At 38.5% G+C, this 10,194-nt stretch overlaps 1 protein-coding gene across 1 annotated transcript in view; it reads right to left on the reverse strand.

The window, feature by feature from the left end:
* The window catches only part of LOC136876695 (uncharacterized), a 33,747-nt gene extending 24,716 nt beyond the window's left edge, over positions 1-9,031 (reverse strand). The window contains exon 1 of the mRNA XM_067150596.2: positions 8,910-9,031. Within this exon, the coding sequence (XP_067006697.2) occupies positions 8,910-8,987 (78 nt within the window). The 5' untranslated portion in view covers positions 8,988-9,031. The remainder of the gene's footprint in view (positions 1-8,909) is intronic.
* Positions 9,032-10,194: the final 1,163 nt, after the last annotated feature.

A 10,194-nucleotide genomic window follows, 5' to 3' on the forward strand; every position in this document is an offset into this window, starting at 1 on the left:
ATGTGAGAAGTAAGGAGGGTGCACAAGGCTGTGAGGAGCAGAGAAAACATACCCCAGGAATCGCTGGCGGCTGAACCAGCGATAGACACGAGTTACATCGAACAGTTCCGAAATTAGCCGAAGCACTGTCAGAGCGTGCGGATAAAGTTTGCCGTATGTGGTAAGTTTTGGAGGGATTTTAATTTGACAATTTTGCAATTCTGATGTAATGAGCCAGAATATTTTGGTAAGTACGTTTTGTATAGCATCAATAGGTGTACATAGCCTAAGTTTATGTAATTAATGAAACTTTTCATTAGTAAATGGTGATATTTTTTCAAGACAAGTACAACTAGACAACCATCCTCTATATAACACTAAACATAGAGAAAAATGGTAGGAAATCCTACACTTCGAAAATGAAGGTGTCAGCCAAAGAAAGACAAAGGCCACGAAGGGCTTGAAAATGAAACACTCCCTGGGCCTCGAGTGCTCTAATACCATCGGGTCGGGAAAAGAACAAGACTTGATCAAGGGAGGTTGGATAGGATAGATGAAATTGAGAAGCCTGGTATAAGTAAGTGCAAGCAGTGCCAGGGCTCAGCTAAGGGCCCCATGGTCGCCAACCCACGCTCCCAAGTTGAGAGCCCCTGGAGCTTTTCATTAGTAATACGTGTTTTATGAAAGGTAAGCAGCAAAATACGTCAATACATAAACAACAGTAGTCTGCCTAACACGTTCTTGAAGAAGTTATTTGTATGCAAGCAACATCTCCAAAATCAGAGGAAATTGCATCAGCTTTAACTAATTGCACCTCATATTATCTTCTTTCATCTTCATTGTTTTTGTAACTTCTTTGAGCTGTAGCCGTGTCCCTTCAAAGGAAAGTCGCATTTCTAATCAAACAATGTCACTATTTTACATCTATATAAACATGAAGTAAAAATAAATCTCAACACGTTACTTTCGACAGCAGTGAACCCCCAGACGCTTTATCCACGCGCCGCCACTGCTACAGACACTAAAAGGCTGTAGCAAAGCTAATGATGTGGCACCCTTATGAACTTACCAACAGTAAAGAAAAGTAAAATGACCAGGCAAGTTGGCTGTGCTGTTAGGAACGCACAGCTGTGAGCTCGCATCCGGGAGATAGTGGGTTTGAACCCCACTGTCGGCAGCCTTGAAGACGGTTTTCCGTGGTTTCCCATTTTCACACCAAGCAAATGCTGGGGCTGTACCTTAATTAAGACCACGGCCGCTTCCTTCCCATTCCTAGGCCTTTCCTGTCCCATCGTCGCCATAAGACCTATTTGTGTTGGTGCGACATAAGGCAACTAGCAAAATAAGTTTAAAATGTGTAAATTTCTGTGAGTTTCAGGAAACAGTAAGTGATGTCGAGGAATAGTTTAAAACACAGTTTGTGAGATTTTGACATCCTAAAGCCAAAATTGTACTACTTAACAACTCTGTGGAAATTGAAGCCAAGAACCCTCTGATCTTCAAATGGAGATTTCTGATTATATGCTGATCTATTTTTTTAGACCAAAATGTGCAACATTTCTTAGAATCTCAGGAAACTTGCATCAAAACAGAGCTTTCCCAAACTGTACAAATTTTTATTTAAAATTCAGCCATAATTTGGCAGTTAATACATGAGTGACTCAAATAAAAAACAAAAACTTATATTCACTGTGCTTCAATGGAATCAAACCTGAGATTTCCTCACATAACTTACAATAAACATTGAGAAATCAGAAAAGCTGGACAATGTACAGTATGAGGAAACTGGAGTTTTTGCATATATATTGTATTAATGAATCTGCTCTTGTTAGTAATAAGTTATTCTCCTATTGGGGGGGTTTCTTCATAAACAAACAGTAGGCCTAACATACGATTATGATGTACATATCGTAACTCAGCCCCCTCCCCTCTCACTCCCTCCTCGAGAATTGTACATTAAGGTCATATTGGCCCTCAGTTAATGTAACACTGGACCATAGCAAGTGGAAGAGAAAGTGTGTACTCTATAAGTTGTTCACTGTTGGCTAGTATAGGGACTATGATGCATTGTCCCCTATGGGCAGCACTGTTACTATGTTGGGGCTGGTATATGTAGTTGTCATATGTTCATGTTTGGAATTGTTCTTATGATAAATGTAAGAAATTTATTTCTTTTCCACCTATTCAATACAACTCAATATGTTAGAGTTAAATCCTCATTAAAGTAAGAACTGGTACATGTTTCGCCCTTTTCTATGGGGCATCATCAACCATATCATTACCTCAAACCTCAAATTACTTCAAATTGATCTAAAATCTACTACGAAATTGAATACATTATAAAACTTCACTTAAAAAAGCCGTCATTATATGAGTAGATTTAGATACAAGTGGAAATTATAATTTTGATGGCCTTGAGCCATGGTCAATGTTGAATATGAATGAAAGTTTAAAAAATAATATTGTTACAAAATGATGAAAGTGAATATAGAACAATACAAATGATTATATACAAACTAATAACGATATGCATTCCAACACTGTGCCATTTTGCATTATGCTGGACCTGGGCATGTGTACTTGATTTAGTGTTATTCAAAAGTAGCGAGTAAGTTCTATTTTTTAAAATTTTTTTAACTAGTCCAGAAAAACGTTATATTTATGCTGTAGTTCTAATTGAACACCTATGTTGAACAATTTATTAGAAAACAGCTTAATGAGGTTGTTGAAATGTCAATGTAGTGTTGTTCTGTGAAAGCAAGAACTTAAGTGAAAATGAAAACCTACAACCTGTTTTCCAGTCAGTGAACGGCTCAGAGATGGGATGAATGAAGCCCCAACTTGCGACGACGATAGGAATTGTGCCAGCTGTCGAGGCCTGTCGCACTCCACTGGGGAAATGATTAATGACTCACAGATGAAATGAAATGATAGTGGCGAGTGTTGTTGCAATGAAAGATGACAGGGAAAACTGGAGTACATGTAGAAAAACCTGCCCCGCCTCCACTTTGTCCAGCACAAATCTCACATGGAGTGACTGGGATTTGAAGCACGGTATCCAGCGCTGCCACCTGAGCCACGAAGGCTCTAAAGCAAGAACTTAAGTGTCGTGCATTACTTTTAAATGAAAGTGAAGAGCGTGTGATTTGGTGATGGTATTCATTTAGTTAGTGTAAATATAGTGCTGAGCTTATAAAACTTACAAACATACCGAGGAAGAAAATATACCTACTTGCTTCATTCCAGGCTGTAAATCCTGCTACAAAACTTTGGAAAGAACACTTCTTCAAACCAACTAATGATGAAGTAAAATTTTTGAAATGGGAAAAGGTGATTTCCAGAAAAGACAAAAATATTTCTGATAAGTTTTATGTGTGCGATTCATATTTTTCTGATGAATTTATAGTTAAATCAGGCTCACTCATAATACAAGATGAACAGGCAGAAATTCGTAGGGATAGATGGAAACTGAAAACTGGCACTGTCCATCATATATTCTCCAATTTTCAACAATATCTCACAAAACAATTAAGAAACAAAAATCATCCCATAAAAGACAGCCTCCAAAGATGGGGAAAAGTTCAAGAAACAAATCACAGAGGCCTCACCATGAATTAAATGTTGATGCTTTTTCTGAGAGTGCTAAAAGAAATGAAGTAGGTTTGCACACAGCTAAAAAGACAATAAATTCACTTACAAAAAACTAAAGATACAGAGACATAATATAATAATAACTATCTGTAATAAATTGAAAATAGCTAATGCTAAGATTTTGTTGCTAGAAAAACAGCTAAGAGATACTATATTACAGTCAAATTATTTAAGTGAACCAATGTTAAGCAGAAAGCAAAAGGGGATTATTGACACCATGCTAAAAATATGTCAGCTAAGAAATAAGAAAGGGATGAGATATGATAATGAATTGCTTTTAGATAGTCTCTTATTTAAAATTAAATCACCTAAGGGTTAAAGTCACTGTTTAAGGCACGACAGTATGAGCAAAGTGAAGTTTTTGCATATATACTGCTCACAAACAAACAAAAAAAAATTATCTAACTTTTGGTTGGCTGTAATACTTTGTGTGCTTTTATTTTGCAGATGTAGATTATACAGAACCTAAACATGTTCCTTTATTTGTACAGAAACCAAAAATGAACAAAATACACACACGTTTACACTTGATCGTCTCAAACAGACACAGTAGTCCAAAACTGAAAGTCACAGCTCTTGAATGCAACTGAAAACAAACTGAAACTTACACTTAACACTTTTCATTACTCTGTGTTCCCACCTCTGGCTTGTAGCACAACAGCACACTGGCTTGGCATGCTTCTGATAAGCCTCCAGATTGCATCCTGGGGGACGGCTCTCCATTCTTCCAATAATGCTGCTGTCAGCTCCGGGAGTGTGCGGGGTTGCTGTGGGTGATTCTGGATATGCCTGGATATTCTGGATATGCCACAGATGCTCGATACAATTGAGGTCCGGGCTACATGCGGGCCAGTCCATTACTTGAATTCCAGCAGCTGCAAGGAAGTCCCTGGTGGTCCTAACAGAAAGTGCAGTGGCTCCATCATGCACTAATGTGAAATGTTGCCCAATACTGTCTGCGATGGGCAGTACATGGCTTTCCAGAACCTCCTCAATGTAGTGCACAGCTATCAAATGCCCCTGAATGACCACGAGGTCACTTTTATGGTTCAAAGAAATTCCTCCCCAAACCATCGCTGATCCGCCACTGTAAACGGATGTTTCCTGTACATTGCAAGGTAAATTTCATTCTCCTTGAAGTCGCCAGACTGGAATACGACCATCTGACCCAGAAAGCTGGAATCTGGATTCATCAGCAAAGAATGCTGGAGTACAGTGTCGGAGCTGCCAGTTGACGTACTGTTGTGCAAACTGCAGAAGGCATCTTTGGTGATGAGGGTTCAACTGGGCCACTTTAAGCGGTCTCCGGGAATTGAGCTGACCTTCCCTTGGTCTATTGCGGACTGTCTGTGTACTGACGACAGTCCCCATGTGCATTAGGCTAATTAGCTCACCTCGTAGGTTCCTGGCTGTACTGCGGCGATTTCGGAGGGCCTCTATGTATGTTGGGTATTCAGCCCGAAGGCTGGTTTGATCCTCTGCAGCTCTGCCAACAGCTGTCATAAATAGCCTAAGCGTCGCTGAAGAGGCGTACTAGGGAAACGGGGAGTGAGGTAGTTTCCCGTTGCTTTCCTCACTGAGCCAGCCGTTACTGTTACATATCAGTCTGCCAAGCCCACTGAAATGCATGCACCAACCGACCCTATGAGCGATATTTTCACACCATTCATAACAGGGACTGGCTGCATAAGCTATGGTATTACTAGCATCACTCATACCTCAGTCACTTTCATATTGTCAAAGCCAAGGATGAGACTTGATACAGGTCAATGAAGTAACAAATTTGATATAGCCCATACCAAAAGACACAGTGCACTGTAAATATTACATCTCGCCAGCAAAGGCGAAATCGGTCCTTAGTTTGCGTTGTTTTCCGTTTTCTCCCTGAAACAAGTTAGCGTTTGACAATATGTAGCTCTTGATATCACTGACACAACCTGCAGATGACTAGTTGAGATACTCCGAGCCGCTTTGCCACATAACGCTGAGTGTGTCCTTGCTGCAAAAGGGCTACTGCACACATGAACTGTTCTGATGGTAAATGCCTTCCCATGTCTTGTGTGCGCTAACCTGCCTACGCTGCTTATCAATACACACAGTACACAGTACTGACAGACCATGCCGTACGTCACGAACCACTCCTATTTGGAGTGTGGTCACAAAGATAACTGCTACGACTGGAAGGTTATGTACTTAATTTCAATATTCCACCACATTAATGTCACCAAGGGGTAAACAAACAACCCTGCAGAGCACCATGGATGTGAAACAGCATGTGTACTCTAGTTCATACCAAATTGTGATATGATTTTTTTTTTTTTTTTGAGCAGTGTATATTGTATTAATGAATCTGTTTATGTTAGTAATAAGTTATTCCCCTATTGTGGGAGTTTCTTCATAAGCAAACAGTAGGCCTAACATACGATTATGATGTACATATCATAACCCCCTCCTGGGAGAATTGTACATTAAGGTCATATTGGCCCTCAGGTAATGTAACACTGGACCATAACGAGTGGCTAGTAAGGGACTCATCTGCAAAAATTAGTTAAAGGTTTTAAGTGCCCTTACAGGGTGAACATCCATGCATGCCATTAGCGCTACTGAGAACTATTTCTGCAATGAGAAGAGTGAAAACAGTCGCACAGGAATTCTCATATATGATGAAGTAAAATTAGAGAAGACGTTCAGTTTAATACCAACTCGATTAAAAGTTCATTGATTCATAAATTTAGGAGACATACCCAAGAATAAGGGAAAAATAAACTCTCAAATCATGTGTTAGTGTTCATGTTTGTGCCCCTACTATATAATTGGGTTCAACTGGTTCCTGTATATGCAAGCCTAAATTCCCCACCTGGTGATATTTTGTCACGAATTTTCCTCACTAGACTGGAGCAAATTGGCACCAGTATGATTGGTTTCACCTCGGATGTCAATCTAATAAAAAGGTGTGGAAATGTTTAGGAATAAATGGAAAAGAAGGAAAGGTGCTCTATTTCTAACCCTTTTGTTTCTAGAAGGAGAATCTGGGTCTTTTCAGATGCTGTACATATGACTGAGTGCATCAGAAATAATTTCCATGACAAAAGGCAAGTCTATTACAATAATGTTGTAGACTTTAAATTCTATCGACAGGTTTTTGAAATGGATAACTGCCATAAAATTTCAGGTTTGAAAGTTTGCCACAAACTAATGTCTGCACCCCACTAAATTTCAGTGCATGAATGTGAGATTTGCTTTTCAGTTATTTAGTAATTCTGTTGCAAATGGCATAAAGGTTTTAGACAGATAAATTAAGGGGGATTTGAAGACAGTGAACTGACAGAAACATTTACTAATAGATATGTTAAGTACTTCTACACCAGCATAGGGCATCATCAAATCTTTAAAAAAAAAAATGGAGAGATATCCTCAAGTGAGAAGAATAATACTTTTGCTTCAGAAAGAACTCTTGAGTCCCTTAGAGTAACAATTGAGAGCACCATATAGATGTCCGAGTATTTACGGAACAATGGATTCTGATATGTGCTCGCAGCCAAATTTAGTCGAAATCCACTAAAATGGCTCTTTGGTATGTTATGCTCATTAAGTTGTGACTACCATCCTTCAACAACAGATTTTCTGAATTTATACATGTTGCAGTCTATTTATTTCCAAATAAAACTTTCCCTGTGAACAGGTAGAAATTGTGAGCCCAAATTTGAACTGACATTGATGTCATTTACCAATCAAATGAAAACACTGACTAAGAAGACAGAAGAGACAAATAAGGCTGTAGTAGAAAAAGTAGCCTACATAATAAAATAAGGCAAGCACTAGACTTTACTGAGAACATGGATGGACTCTTACTGGACTGGGAGAACAGTTTAGGCCTTGTTAACATTGATAGCCACAGTCTTGCTAAGGAGTGTTTGATTTATTATCTAGGAAGATATATAGTACGCAACGTATCCAAGGTCACAAAATGTCATAAGTGCGTTAACCTAATTCACTGAAAGCCTACAGAAGAAATACTTGCTGCAGCCCTCACATTTATTAGGGACTATAGCAATAAATACAGCATTGACAGCAGTTTCCTCACCCATCCTTCAAGAGCACTTTATAATGTGTTTGTGCAAATTGAAAGTGTAGTGGAACAAAAACTCTCCTGTGAACATAGTCAATGGGGTGATATATTTTATGAGTGTTTGGAGAGTTTATACAGTATCACTATTAATTCAAAAGAATTTGGATGCTATGATGGCCATGTTGTGGACATTATCCCTAAACTTGTGTTACATTACAGTGTATGAAGCATCAATTTTATTTTGTAACAAGACAGATGAGAAAGGAACTGAAATCTTCTAAGACCACAAAGTCTACCAGAAGCTATTTAAACTGTCTGACAGTTGACTTCTGGAATGGTAAGCAAAAGCAAAATATTTTGCATGCATTAATTGTCTTTTATTTGTATGCTGAGTTATAAGTTCAAGCTCACTTATTGGTGGAAGAGCTTTCTAGCTGAGGAACCTATGAACTAGGAGAGAAATCACACTTTTCTTTTTACTCACTATGATTGGATCACACTTAAATTTCATATATATATTCTGTCTGGTATCCTGTATTGTTATAGCATCTGTTTTGATCTAGGTATTAATGATTAGGACCAAGGAGGTAATGAAAGTGGCTCTGGCCATGAGATAAGTGTTATCAAAGTTTTTCTTGGAATCAAAATGAGGGAAATAAAGAAGATCATTACAAGGTTGGCTGGTGGTGGGTTTCACATCCACCTGTCTTCTGAGTTCTGGTACAGGCTCCTTATGGCACAGGCTAGCATGATGAAATGCTGAGATACTCAAGTTGGTAAAAGAAAGGAAACAATACAGGGTAATGCTTATCTTTCTAAATTGCTTTCCCAAAGCCAAACCATTTGAGAGAAAGACAATGGTGATTGTAATCCTAGGAATCAAACTTAATATTCATCAGGCTGTACTGAATAGGTACTGGAAATTTAAATATGGGCTTTGCATTAATAGAAGATTTTGTTTTTAAATATAAAGTTATTCTATAGAATATGCAAAAATTCAAGAAGTGATGGAATGTCTACTGCATAGCACTTAATTATAATCTCCTGGTATTTGAAGTCATTAACTCTTTGTATTTTTCAGACAGAAGGTACTTTTGATTTCCTTCTTAAATTGGAATATGTTTGAAGCACATCTATGCAGATATGCATTAAAAATTGTGATGTAAATGTAATCTACTTATGGATTCAGTTTATAGAAGTTATAATTTACCAGGTTTTCCAGTGCTTCAAGGGTTTTCTCTGCTTCATGGTAATCATCATTATTATAATCATAGTCATGAAGTGACATTACATGTTCCGAAGTTGACGTAGGCTCTTGAGTTATCTGAGTCACGTTCAGACGTTCTTTGCGGGACATGGCTAGAGAAAGTAGCACAGCTTCATCTCTGAATTTCTTGGGCAGCAGTTGGCTCTCAACAGGTATTCTGCTAATATCTGATGACAGGTCCGAATCTGAATCTGAAGCCCGTTCTTGGTAGTAATTTTGCTGTCCAGAATATATAAACTGTCCCAGATTAGGATACTGCATTCCAGAACTTTGAACCTGACCTGGCACAGAATTATCCATTGAACTTGAATACGATGATTGAGGTAACTGATTTTGTCCTGGCATTATCAGCTGCACTGCTGGATTTGGAATAAGTCCTGGATTTAAGGACTGTGGAACTTGCTGTTGTCCCGGAAGGAAAGCCATCGGTCCAGGTGGAAGTCTGAAGGCAAATGGGGGTGGGAACACACCTGGCATGTAGTAACCTTGAGGTGCAACATTTTGAGAAGGCATTGCTGCAGTACCATTCATCATAGGAATATATTCTTGCAGCTGTGGTTGATCAATGATTTGGTATGGTAGGAATCCCGCTCCATCATCTTGCTGAAAAGAAAAGAGAAGAAAGTATGATATTACAGAAAATGACAATCCTGCTACTGTAAAAGAGCTTGTAGAGTGAAAAAAATAGTATCAGCACATGCACAGATGCACTGGTGCTGGTAATTGTTGTTTTAATGGACATGGTAGTGTGTACAAAGTTCACACTGCATGGACCTGATTTCAAGAGCCATTTTCACAGAAACTGTTGTATATACCACTCTGAATTTTTTTCATGTGCTTCAACAACCATGGAAATTATTTCTACCTATATCAAACTCCACATCTGTCTGTCTGTGTGTGTGTGTGTGTGTGTGTGTGTGTGCGTGCGCGCGTGCGTGTGTGTGTGTGTGTGTGTGTACATAATGACAGTACTAATTAATACCCTATATAATATTTATATATGACTTTTGTCAATATTACACTTAACTGCTATCTCATAAGATGTCAAAAATTTATTTTGTTTACAAATTTATAAAAATCCTGTAGGTGTCTGTCCATGAGTTCATATTTCTCCACTGGCCAGTGGCCCACTGACTTTATAACACTTCTACAAAGTTCACCTCTCTCAGAGTTGAGTAACTTACACTTCCAAAAATTATGGTCAACTGTCTGATGATTTGTTTCACCA

This window comes from Anabrus simplex, chromosome 1 (genome assembly GCF_040414725.1).
Source record: "Anabrus simplex isolate iqAnaSimp1 chromosome 1, ASM4041472v1, whole genome shotgun sequence".
Classification (NCBI taxonomy): Eukaryota; Metazoa; Arthropoda; class Insecta; order Orthoptera; family Tettigoniidae; genus Anabrus; species Anabrus simplex.